We start from the raw sequence: 13,201 nt of genomic DNA on the forward strand, positions 1-13,201 counted from the left end.
TATATTTATATGTATTATAATATTAATACAATTTTTATATGTAATTAAAAGAAATGGTTGTTTTTTTTAAATTGACCACTTCTTTTAATTATTTTCTGGCGAGGTAAAGTTCTTATTTTTGTTTTATTAATATATTAAATTTAATATGTATCACACACCAATTACATAAAAATTGTATTAATATTATAATACATATAAATATAAATACTACCAAATTTTATAATACATAATACATATAAATCTACTGATAATATTTAGTATATTAATTTTAAAATATAATTTTTTATATGTACACTTTTTATTCAACTGTTATAAACCCACAGCTATTACGTTTTTATGATTGTTATAAGTTTATGTAAACTCGACTCGACGTTTCCGAAAATTTCTGTTCAGAATAAATGAGCACCGTTAAGCTTGTTCGCACCCTTCCACGTCGGATTGCAGTCGCATCTACTTACGAGGTTAATTGTGATGTCGGGACGAGAGAGTGAAGAGATCATTACATCGTAGATCATCCATTTATGGCCGCGTAGCCATCTGGTCGCTCAGCTTCGCATGAAGATAAAGCCGTTTCAAACGAAAGCCGACCTCCCGTGAGTATCGAGTATTTTGTAATAAGATGGAGGTTCGTCGGGCTTCGATGAAGACTACGATTAACTTTCCCTTTCCCGCTGTGTTCTTCTCAGCATCCTATTCTTCTTCATTCCTTCAGTATCTTTCCAGGTTGCTTTTAAAGTCTTTCTATAAATCTTGAAACGTTATTCTCACGAAATTGAACTGAATAAGACAGTTTTTTTATAAACTTCTATTTTGTAAATTGTTAAATTTTTAAGAATTTAAGGGTAGTCAATGATTAGTAATTATTAGCGATAAAAAGTTTTGAGATGTCTGCGGACTTATATGTCAAAAATTCTTATCGCTAATGATTATTAGTTTGACATATACATATAATATATATTCAAACGTATATATATATAGCGTCTCATAAATCCAGCATCATAGAACAAAATTAAAAAGCCAGAATATTTTTTTATTTACTTATATAAGCTATATGTTCACTATTATTCTCAATACACAAAGTTAAACGTTTTATCCAGTCAAGAAATGCATAATTAATGATCGATATTATGATGGATAATGTACATGCACCAATAATGCTCTATAATACTCAAGTTATGAGACGTTATGTATATATGTTTTTTATAAATTTTCGAAATAACTAAGTAAACAGCAAATATTTAAATAACTATTAAGTATTTGTTTTACATTTAAGTACAAATTTTTTATCATAAAAAAGTTACAGCAAAGAGTAAATTTACTGCTGCGAACAACTTTTGCTCTTCACTTTTTCTCTATCATTCATCTAGATACAATTAATAAGCATGAAATCTTAATGATGTTGAAATTTATCATGCTATAAAAATTATTCATTTAATTTAAACTCTAAATATTATATAAAAATTGCCATATATTAATGTCTTTTTGCTACAAAAGTAGTCATTAAGAAAATTCCTAGATAAATGTTATATATCTTTAGATATATAGATGTAATTATACAATAAAGAAACAATTTGTAATCTCTATTATAAAATGCTGTTGAATACGTAGAATATATTATGTTACAATGATATCAGTTGTCAAAAAATTATTATACATCAGAAAACAATTATTTTATTTTATTTAACATTGTTGTGCAATTTTATTTACAATGTTTCCTTTTAAAATAATTGTATCCAAAAAGTTATGTTCTAAAGATTTCTTTCTCTCTATCTTTCTTTTATTATTTATTAACGCGAATGATTTAATTTAATAAAATTACTATTTATAGAAATTCATTGGATTTAAATTCTCGCGTGTTAAAAATCGGAAATCGATTTTTGTCGATCAAACAAGAAATGCAAACTTTCTGTAATTGGTTCCGTTCGATGTTCCGGGTCGTTGTTTTCGGAATGTCAAAGATACGAATAACTTTCGCAATCTCGTCGTCTCCCGTCGAAGTAGGTGTCCATTGATCCATGCACGCGGCGCCAAACGAGAATTCATTGACTCGATGAAGAACTTCAGCGGAGAGAGCCCGTGCTCCACGACGGAACGGTTCTGGATTTCCGATTCTCAATTGGAAACTTCCCACGCTTCTCGCGATAGTTGGAATCGACCCGAGAATTTTATGCGCTTTTGGACAATAGTCTACTTCATTCTGTACCTATGTCAACATATGAAAAACGTGAAAGCGATACATGAAGCGACGCAAGTCGATTCCGAAGAGACAAGGTACAGATAAACTAAAGAGTTTTATTAAGCAGAAAGAGAGAGAATAATTACTGAAGAGACTGCATGACGGAAATGAACGGTATAACGAAAAGCAACTCTTAAGAAGCTTATTAAGGGAGCATTAATAAGACATTCACAATTTTATTAGTTAGTTATAACAAAAGATATAATAAAATCATACTGAAAAACTACTATCGCCCTAACAGAAGTATAGTAATGTCTATTATATACATTGTGGTAATATGCCTATTAAACATAGATCGCGACCATACCTTATAGAAGCGTATAATAAATTATAACACGGCAATTCGAGAGATTTTGATGAACTTTCGTATTCGAACCAAGATGCATTAAGATAGATCATCTAACCAGGCGAATTATGTGTAGTAAAATATGCGTAAAAAGAAGACTTTATTTATATCACGAGATATGTGATGCATACAAGATTGCAAATATGTATGAATGAAGAAATAGCCGGATCACCTAAGAGTAGAGATCGCCTAAGACTCGCCGAAAGCTTATAAACTTCAGCGTTCTCATGCATAATAATTAATATTTTTCAGTACCTAGTATAATTACTACTACGTATATTAATAATATTACAGATGTTTTTAATTTATAAAACAAATAATTATTACTGTTGCTGTCGAGCCGAAAATTGATGCAAGGCCGTAGGTAGGATCTTTCTCGGCTGGCACGGACGTGCAGAGCACACGCACTTGCGCGAGTGCGTTAATTTCCGTGAATCCACCAGCGCTAGGAAACGCATTTCTTGCCGCGGCACAACATCGAGCAAAAGGTGGAGAGGTGCGGGGAACCCCGTCGTCGGTGATCATCGCCGACGACGACGCGGCAGGCGGTCGGCTTCTTTCGTACAACTTCTTCGAGGGCGACTCTAGATCCATGTTTCATGAGCTACCGCGCGCACGTCGGAGAGGGTTAAGGCCACCGCGGGTGCCACGAAAGTCGCGCGATCGCCACGATCTATACGTCTCCCAGGACTTACCCTTTCGCGGTCGGGAAAAACTAAAAATTTTAATTGCAGAATTCTTATTCGGAGAGAAAATGTCTTTGTGGGCCCGTTGTGTATGAGAAGAAGGAAGATGTATCTGTAAGTGTAGCGTAAAGGCATCTTATCCGACGATCATTTTTATAATGTTATCGAGATTGCTGTTAATGATACATTGCTATCTAATCTATCTTAAGAGAAAATTTATTAAGAATATTTACTTTCAGTATGTTCTCTAAAAATAATACTTGTATTGTTTCTTGTTGACACTGTTACGTGCATATTACATATATTTTTGATTATAAAAAGATAAAAAATTTTATCTTTTTTTTTTCAAACTACAAATTTCTATAATTTTTGTATTGGTCATTTGCAAGGAAATCAATACATTCAAAATAAATTTAGTTCCGACAATTATTAATAAATAGGATATCTTAATTTAGATAAATTTTTAGGCAAAAGTGAAATTAAAAAAGATCTCACTTGAATATCATTCTTGTAGTTAATATATTATAAGAATATTATATTATGTTACATTATAAGAAATATAGAAATTGAAAATTCTTTAATTTTCTTATAATGTCTTTTTAATCGCAATATACTATACTAATATGTAATAACATCAGCAAACTGTGGCGGAGTGCAGTATGTCTAAATTACATACCTCTAATATCTACCTGACCCCATTTAGCAAATTTATCATGACGAAATATGGCAAAGTTTAACAGTGTGCCAGGTGACGCTGCGGGATAGTAAAGATTAAGGATGTCGCACACCGGGTCGCACCAGCGCCGTTCCAATGCGTACGCGATCTCAAAGATGATGAACTCCAAAGGAATTTTAAATTAAAACGGAAGAAGGTCAAACATGCTCGCTTTAGAACTCGCTCTCGCGACGAAAGAAAATCGTATTTAAGCTTCCGCGAATTGGGTCGCGGTCCGGTGTTGCCCCACTAAAATACATTTCATAAAACATTGCGAAGCAAGACCTAAACAAGCTACGAATGTTGAACACTTTAAAGTCGTTTAAATCGCATAACTCTCCGAGTGGATTAACTATATACGCTTGGTAATGCTAAATAGGTACGCGAAAACTCTCTGGGAAAATTTTCTCTCGCGCAACGAGACTCGACAGTATCTTTTAATACAGATCGTTCCCATAAACATGCGTTAAAATTAATTGAGACTTGACTGAGTCTCCGTGCGCTTTTAGAGACGAACCTATAGAGGCAAGATTCTTAAATGATATTTTTGCATCTTTCTGCGAGTTAAATTTTTTTCAAGAGAAAATGAAAAACGGGCACGAGTACTCGTGGACAACTCTTATAATAATCTAAAATTACATGTACACTGAGAAAAAAAAGTTGTTAACTTGACTGAATGCGTTTAACTGATTACTATTTTTTTAATTGAAATATTTAAGTATTCAAATTAAATACGACATATTAAATCAAACATGACGTAATTTGACTAAATACTTAAATATTTCAATTAAAAAAAAAATGGTAATCACAGTTGGACGCATTTATGCCCATTTTTACCAATATATAGATTAACTTAAATCTCGGTTTAACTTACTTTCTTTCTTTTTCTAACTCTTAGAATTTATAGGAAAAGATGACAGGTAAGTTAAACCAAGATTAAAATTAACCTGCGTTGATATAGAAATGGACATTAGTCGAGTTAACAACTTTTTTTCTCAGTGTACCCCTCGACATGAACTATAAATGTCCTTTTCGCGCCATTGAGGGTCCCGCGAAATTTAGGTGGATGCGAATATCCGAAAATTCGAATTCTCACTATGAATACAAATGTCCGATGGAGACCGCCTACGTAATATCTCGCTTATCTCGCTCGTTCGCTCGTATCGTAAGTCGTCGGTGTGTGGCGAGCTTTAAAGCCCGACACTCGCCGCGGCGGGGAAATGGTGCTACTCTGAATCACCGGCAGCCACGGCAGCACACCGACGATATTCCTTTCTGATCGATGCGCTCGCGACGATACGGCGCCTGCAGACCGTCCTTTCAGATACGCGCGGCCCGGCCTCGGACGAAAGCTGGTGCACGCGGACACGTTGCACGCCGCGGAGAAAACCGCGGTCGCGCTGAACGATGGTCGGCGCTATTATACGCGCCGGTCGATCGGGAAACGGTGATCGCCGTTGTTTTTTATGCGGAAGTAGATCGAACGAGGTGAAGCGTCCGCGAGATTGGAATCGAAAATGAGATATGTGCGCATACACACAGCGGCACCGTTAAGGCCGCCTCGAAATTTCATCGATGCGAGACAGCATTTATGAAATACTCAATTAACATCCTCAATCAGATACAATTAAGAATATATCTGTACCTTAGAGGTAAAGAATTGTATCTTTATTATTATAAATTCAGAGAAAACAAGGTTTAAAGTTTTAAATAGAGATATAATATATTTTTTTAGATATAAAATAAAAGTAGCGCCTTGATTTATTAAATTTTTAATAAAGTAATTTAACTGACATGTTTAATAGTACAACTACCAATAACACCTGATTTAAAAATTATAGGCACTATAAAAATTTTCAATAGGTACAACTTTTTTTAAATATTGTATCTTAGGAACTAGTATATAATAATTATAGACATAAGACGCTTTACCATTAAACAACTTTTAAGCTCGTGTTATATTGAAAAATGTATTAACTCTACTTTAACAAACTTTTGACAAAAGCCCGGGAAAAAATACCTTTTATTTGTCCATATTAGTAGATATAATTATATATGATCATATAAGAAATAGAAATATAAACAATATTATATGGCTATATATGAGAATATATGATTATATATTCTTATCAATGGAGATACAATTTTTTACCTCTAAGTCTAAGATATAGAAATAGAAAAGAATATTTGCAGAATTGAAAACGAGACTAAAATAGCATGTTCGCGCTAATGCAATTTTGGAATTCCTAGTATGAAAATTATTAGGATGTGTTACATAATTTTCTACGAAAATTATAATCGTTAATCAGCAAAAATTGAGATATATGTATAAGTAATAAATATATATTTAAAAACATAATATATGTATACCTATATACATATATGTTGATTAAATATGATATAATGTTATAATAATGACGGAAGCGAAGCAGAAATGACGGAAATAACGATAGAAGAGACTGGATGACATATTAAATTTGCCATTAAACGTTTACTATCCCAGTTTTCCATAATGGATTTCTAGTGTAGCGAATTTAATAAACGTTTTGATACCACAATGACGTCAGTATTGTTCCGCCCGTCAAAATGGTGCTGCGAGAGAAAACGTGTCAGCTGGGATATAATAAACTTCTGGAACGCACGCATGTTCATAAATATTGACAGCCAGCCGACATAATTATTAATTACCTCGTAATTACTCGCGCATTTCATTAGGGCCGTATTTGCTTTGTGGAACTGGAATGTGACAAGCGGCTTTTGAGCTTGTTATATGCATTAAAATAATTCAACAATGTATTATGCGAATTAATGTTTCAATAATATAATAATAGCATGCTAAACTTATATATATGTAACGTTATAATTTCGTTCTCCGTAATACAGTTGCAAATAATTAAATTAAAACAATTAATGGTAAAAAACATCATTGTGAATTGTAAAATAATATATTGGATGGCTCGATAAGCGCAATTTGTCTGCATTAATAATGGACCTTTAATCAGATAAAGCATACATTCCGGGTGTAATTTAAATACATATAATTACACTCAATGCAAATTTCTCAAGCAAAATTATCATCTCCAGATATACGTATTGTTATTAACAATCTAATTTTATTTATTATCATTTTCTATCTACAATACATACGTGTCTTTGTCCAAAATGAATATATCACCGTGAAATTGCGGCACTCAGTAAACATTGCATAGTATTTGGCAAATAGCTATTTGGTATTTAGACCATCAAAGTGATTTTAATTATCAAATAGTTGCGAATACAAAGTGCAGCACTTTACAAACTGTTCCACGTGTGCATGTCATGTGTGTTACCGTTCACTTATAACGATATATTTATTTAATAACAACTATTTTGAATTTCTTTAACTGATTTTCGTAACTGTCTCTGGACCTGATAAAAAAATCATTGTTATTTTCTGTTTCTGGAAGATTCCTGCAGAAACAGTTATTTCCAATAATTAAAGTTCCGTCAGTGGGTCAAAAATGGCTCATTTTCAACATCTTCCATTGGAGCATAATCGCGAAGGATAAACATTCTCTGAGCGTTCAGTTGATATATAAAATTCAAATTATTAAAACAAACTATTAAAACTTACACATGATCTTTTCGTAAAAATCGAACAACGCGAAACCCGGAGTTCGAATTGTGTCTCAGGAGAAACATCATTCGAGTTCTTCGCGCAAATCGCGATCACATATGTGTCGTCACGAATATCAAATTGACCCTTGAGACCCATATATCTATTCTATTAAATCGCGTTTCAAGACGCTTCAGCTGACTTTCTTAGCGATTATATAAATGTGAGCCTAAGCTTGAAAAGCCAATAAAAACCTTATTTGTTTTGAGAAACTTACAAAATTATAAGAATACAAAATTATTTCTGTGTCATAGGATATGCGCGACGCCGGCCGCGGTCTGTTACGAAAACTGAATAATGCATCACGCTGATATATAATAAGATGTTAAATCAATTGATTGAAAACGTGTTAAATCGTTGGATAAATAAAGCTAAGAAAAGTGAGAGAATAGAATATATATACAACCTAATTAGCTGACGTCGCTGTCTATGGGAGATGAAATTGGTCGAAACGTGGGATGGACTCGCGTCGAACGGAAACTCGCATTAATCCGCGGCATTATGCACTTCCCATTTTCCGCCACCGCCACCCTCGTTGGTTCCGTTCCCTTACTACCCGCTTTTCGCTTCATTTCGCCGACTCGCGTTTATGATATGGCGATATTTACCGTGATGGCGTACGGCCAAACAGGGAGAAGCCGGTCATTTGCCCGATGTGCCGATACACTACGGCCGGACATCAAAAATACGAAAAACGATCATACATTTTCATTTTAAAGCTAACTCCAAGAATCGAAGATTCGACGCTCAACTTGCGTGATTAAATTCCGCGGGAAATTATTTATCCCGCGTCTTCTTCAATTTATCCGTCGTGGGAATTAAAAGTTGTTCGGCAACCAAGAACCATTTTTATTTTAGTATTGCCTCTCTTTAAACATTTTACACCTAAGATTGCAATTGTTGTGATTATTTACGTATTGCCTGTGCATTTATTCCTACAGAAATTTAGTTTCTCATTCGTAAAATTCCAAAAAAAGTCGTAATTTTATACAAAATGTCGAAAAATATTATTACAATTATTATCTTATTGTTGTATACATCACTATTATATGATTTTATAAATATCGTGTTGAATTTAAAACAAATAAATGTTTTTGTTTATTTGGTTTACTAATAATTTTGAAATTTTGCGTGTCATTTCCGTAACTTTAAGTTTTCTCATTTGTTTGTTAACTTTAAAGTATCGCGAATAATAGTTAATTAAGTAAAAATTATTAATTAATTTACTTTACAATATTTAAAAAATTGTAAAATTTTTTTTGGAATGTGGGATCAAAAATAATGTTAACTTCTCTCTCATCTGTATTTAACCAATTTAAATTTAAATATCCAAATTAAAGTAAAATTTTGCGATGTACTTGCTGTAAGTTGTCTTTATTATAAGATGCAATTCTACTTTGAATAAAATTATTTTTATTTTTCATTCTTGAATTATTTGGTTTTTCAAATTTTTCACGAATCAGCGATTCTGCTCAATGTTTGTGTAGAAAGTAAAGTTACTATAATGCCTAATTCTGATGAAGATTTAATTTAAAACAGAATTTACTCGCCGAATTATCTTATCTGAATTATCGTACAAGCAGCGTCATCTGACGACGAGAGCGCAAGACTGCGCAAAAAGGTTGAGGCGGTTGTTTGTTGCCGACAGTTGCTGATGATTAATCTCCTAACCTAAAAATTTACGCGGTATCGTTACTGTCGTTGGAGAGTGTGGTGCGATCGTGGATCGTTCGGAATCTAGTCCAGAGAAGGGAAATGAGCGATGCCGAGCTTCAGGAAGAAGAAAGAGAAGTTTTACTCTCGATATACGACGGCGATCCGGCTTTCAAACAGCTAACACCCACGATATTTCAATACAAGGTGCAAGGATGTCTTTTAATTCGTATGCTCTTCTTTCATAATTTCGCCACTTCTCTCTAAAATAATTCGGCATAAATTGTAACAGTACAAATGTCGAGGATGTTTGTATTAAAATAGCTGTCCATTTGGATACAAAAAGTATCTCTACTTTATAGTTTCACCTTATGCGGTTAATGCACTTTCCCCTTGTATCTCTTCATTCAGAGTTTAAACAATGTAAAAAGTTTATTTAGTCTTACAATTATGAAAGAGGAAAAAAATGGTCAGCACACGTACGCACTTAATTTCAATCAGAAGACAAGTGTTTCTTATTTGCATGTCAAACTAATATTGTATTGCGATAAATTGTATGTATTAGCTATATGACAGTGATTGTTTACATAGTATGGAGAAGATAACGATGTAAAATCATTTCTACTGGAAATTTCATGGGGCGCAACATATCCTATGGAAAAGCCGACCATCAATATGGATACATTTTACAATAAACATATGTAAGTGCAGCCAAGCGACCGCTCAACTATTCTCGCTCATTCAATTACTTTGATTAAAGATGAATAATTGGAATATACAGTGTGCAAGAGGTAAAGGACAAGGTGGTGAGTCACTTAGAGGCAGAGGCTGACCAGTGGTTAGGTAGCGCTATGACGTATACGTTATTTCAGTCTGTCCAAGAACATTACATAGACTTAGTCTGCATGCAACCAGACTCAATCACTGATATAAATTCGCATACTAGTAAGCTGAAAATTACAGAAGAGAATCAACAGGTATACATATTGCATGGAATATCAGTTTGCTATTAAACGATACATTACAAATTATTGCAAGCGAAATTGTATTTAATTGTGTTTAAGGCTGAAGAAACGATAAAAAAACCGAGGAAGGAACATTTGAGTAAAGCCCAGAAGCGTAGGCAGTGGTACAAAGCGGATGGCAAAGGTGAAAGACAGCGAGGCTGGAACTGGGTGGACATAGTAAAACATTTATCACAGACTGGCCCGAGAACGGAGGAGGAATCATAGCTTAAGACCATATTTTGTACAGTATGAAAAACGTGTTATATTTTTATAAATTGTTGGAAATAAAATCATTTCCTTATCTATTTTTCAAAGTGGCCTTGGTCTCATATTATTAATCATTTTCCGATTACAGTAGTCAAGTAAGAAAAGTTATTTGAATAAAGAACAATCAGCAATTTTAAGCATAATTGTTTTTCATTTTTATTATTATTCACGTTGTCCTTATTGTTCACTATTATCCATGTAAAGTCTCCATGCATCAACTGCCAGCAAATTTGTTCCTGTTTTCCATCCTAGAATTATTAGTTACGAGTATATATTTGTACTTAATGTTGAAAATCATTATTGACTTAAAATTGAAATTACGTACCATTCATTTCTAGACTGTTAAGGAATGCTTTATATTCATTAGAAACGATTATATCTGCGGCACCGATACTTTGGATAGTTACAGTCGACATTTGTGTGGTGCTATTTGGATTCGCAAATGTCTTGTGCAGGATATATACATACAGTAATGGATACGATATTTCAGATGTCTCACATTTCATCAATATGTCCTGTATAATGTTGTAGTATAGTTGTAATAAAATGTATATAGTGACAAAAGATATAAAAAAAGCTTTGATTCCTTACTATTGGTATTTTTCTTGCTATACACAGGTAGAAAGCACACGTGGAAGCATAAAAGTACGCTTCCAGTATTTCAATAGGTTGGATATGTCTCTTAAGAGTTATAAAAATATTCCTTTTTTCAATATCTATCGCTATTATATACATTTTATTTTCAAAGAATTTTAATAAATATTCTTTTTCTGTGGATGAAATTATATTTCTCTTCAGGATACTTCCAAATGATACTCCAATTTTTATATCAAAACCATGTACGTTTCTGGCTAGAAATAATATCCACAAATTGTTAGAAATTTCTTACTAGTGAAAATAAATGATTAGATAATTTTAATGTCTTACTAGGATTTTTAAGTAGAAATACTGATTCTTCTTTATTCACTTGTGATGGCTCGAGAATTTGCTCGTTCATCATGTAATTTTTAACGATTATAGCCAGACGATCTTCATTGAGTGTATCTAAACACAACGCTTTAACCGCCGAATAATTTGCATAGAGATGGACTGCCACCAGGAAGAGATACAATTCTAATAAATATCTATATGTACATCATTTCAGCATTATTAATAGTATTTATAACAGCGATCAGACATAATAAATGTACTAGATACATACTGTCCATCGTGGAATAAAGACAATATAAAGATCCCAAAGAATGATGCAATTAGATTTACACAAGTCTCTTGACTCCCATCTTTTGCGGAGACATCTGCCACATTATTTTGTATCGCCTATAACAAGAAAGCAATCTTTAGTATAGAGCTATGATGTGCGTATAAATAATTATTCACCTGATGATGAATCAGTGCTGTTCTCGTAGCTCCACCAGCAACACCGACAATGGACTTCATCGTCGTTGAGACACACAGAATCACAACAGAATATGAGGAAAAATATGGCACAAGTAATTCTATCCCTTTGGCTACGTCGTCCAAGATATCGGCAAATAGCCTCCATTTTTTACATTGTCCATCTAATTCAGTTCTATAACAGAAAAAAAACTTCGTTATCAAGCATTACAACATAACAAGTGTGTAACAACTATTCTTAGAGAATATCTAGTCTTGTCTGTGTTCTTTACCCATTCCACCATGCAAACATTATACTGCCAATCATTCCAGTGCCACTCTTCAGGATCCAGGTTATCGCTGCTGCTAAGGGTGTAGCATTTGACTCTCCGACTCCTATCCCTTTCATTATGGAATGCGTCGTCAGGGTGCCTGTTATGGTGCTCGCAAAGGCCTGTAAAAAGTTAATTTCATCTTCGTGAGTCATCTCGTTCATAAAACGTAAGACAGGAAAGAAGAAAAACCTCATGTATATATCATTACAATACAAAAAGATTATCTGCAGTATCAAACAAACACATATGTAAACATATTTACTCGGAGATTTAAACCAACCTGCACCGTGTCCCATATCTGATACGCCGTGTAGTCAGGATGCACGCTGTTCGGATACCCTCGCGGCAGGAATATCTGTTTGAGGACGGACGTGATCCGGGAACGAATGGCCCGCAACTCCGTGGGGCCGAGTTTTGCCTCGATCGCGATGAAACCATCTGCTCAACAAGTGTCAACGCGCGATCAACGCAAGGTTAAGACGTGGCAGCTGTGATATGATCGACGATTTGATCGATTATCATCGGGCACATAACGAATACCTTACCTTCTGACCTTACGTAAACTGTCTCTTTCTCATTCCCGTAACTTTCGCGAAACAGAACGCGCATATTCGCGAGAAGAACAGCAAGAATTCACTCGCCAGCTCGTCGCCACGTTCGCCCTGTATGTACATACGTACTGCACGTCGTCTGCTTTTAAATACACGCTTCTCCTAGGCAGTCATAAGTCAATTAAGTCATGATATTTGTCGAAACTTTTTGGAAGAATTTATTATTACAAAGAAATTAATTGAAACCGAGACTTGTTCTTTAATACAAAATTTATTAAGATTATAAACTATAACAAAACAATTTTTTAATTAAAAATATACATTTCAAACTTAGTTAAACGCATTTTTCTCCGTTTTTTTTTTGTTTTGCAATGAT

At 33.8% G+C, this 13,201-nt stretch overlaps 2 protein-coding genes across 2 annotated transcripts; one reads left to right on the plus strand and one right to left on the minus strand.

Annotated features, from left to right (window-relative positions):
• Window positions 1-9,295: 9,295 nt before the first annotated feature.
• On the plus strand, window positions 9,296-10,615 carry LOC139809827 (RWD domain-containing protein 4). The gene is made up of 4 exons (XM_071773051.1): window positions 9,296-9,498; window positions 9,883-9,992; window positions 10,073-10,268; window positions 10,356-10,615. Exons 1-4 carry the CDS (start codon window positions 9,394-9,396, stop codon window positions 10,521-10,523), a joined length of 579 nt encoding a protein of 192 aa, XP_071629152.1. The 5' UTR covers window positions 9,296-9,393; the 3' UTR covers window positions 10,524-10,615.
• Window positions 10,616-10,696: 81 nt separating this feature from the next.
• On the minus strand, window positions 10,697-12,965 carry LOC139809826 (RUS family member 1). The gene is made up of 9 exons (XM_071773050.1): window positions 12,820-12,965; window positions 12,555-12,712; window positions 12,233-12,393; window positions 11,943-12,135; window positions 11,767-11,882; window positions 11,493-11,689; window positions 11,157-11,416; window positions 10,891-11,080; window positions 10,697-10,813 (listed from the first exon to the last, which is right to left on the minus strand). Exons 1-9 carry the CDS (start codon window positions 12,881-12,883, stop codon window positions 10,743-10,745), a joined length of 1,410 nt encoding a protein of 469 aa, XP_071629151.1. The 5' UTR covers window positions 12,884-12,965; the 3' UTR covers window positions 10,697-10,742.
• Window positions 12,966-13,201: the final 236 nt, after the last annotated feature.

The sequence above is a fragment of the Temnothorax longispinosus genome, chromosome 3 (assembly GCF_030848805.1).
Source record: "Temnothorax longispinosus isolate EJ_2023e chromosome 3, Tlon_JGU_v1, whole genome shotgun sequence".
Taxonomy (NCBI): domain Eukaryota; kingdom Metazoa; phylum Arthropoda; class Insecta; order Hymenoptera; family Formicidae; genus Temnothorax; species Temnothorax longispinosus.

Excerpts from the sequence above, each read along its gene's own strand:
- LOC139809826 (XM_071773050.1), bottom strand. The coding sequence starts at position 12,883 with ATGCGCGTTCTGTTTCGCGAAAGTTACGGGAATGAGAAAGAGACAGTT. Across the intron at positions 12,136-12,232 it reads ATGTTTGCATGGTGGAATGG|AACTGAATTAGATGGACAAT; the intron begins GTAAAGAACACA and ends TTTCTGTTATAG. Across the intron at positions 11,690-11,766 it reads TCTTTATTCCACGATGGACA|ATATTTATTAGAATTGTATC; the intron begins GTATGTATCTAG and ends ATGTACATATAG.
- LOC139809827 (XM_071773051.1), top strand. The coding sequence starts at position 9,394 with ATGAGCGATGCCGAGCTTCAGGAAGAAGAAAGAGAAGTTTTACTCTCG. Across the intron at positions 9,499-9,882 it reads CCACGATATTTCAATACAAG|TATGGAGAAGATAACGATGT; the intron begins GTGCAAGGATGT and ends TTGTTTACATAG. Across the intron at positions 10,269-10,355 it reads TTACAGAAGAGAATCAACAG|GCTGAAGAAACGATAAAAAA; the intron begins GTATACATATTG and ends ATTGTGTTTAAG.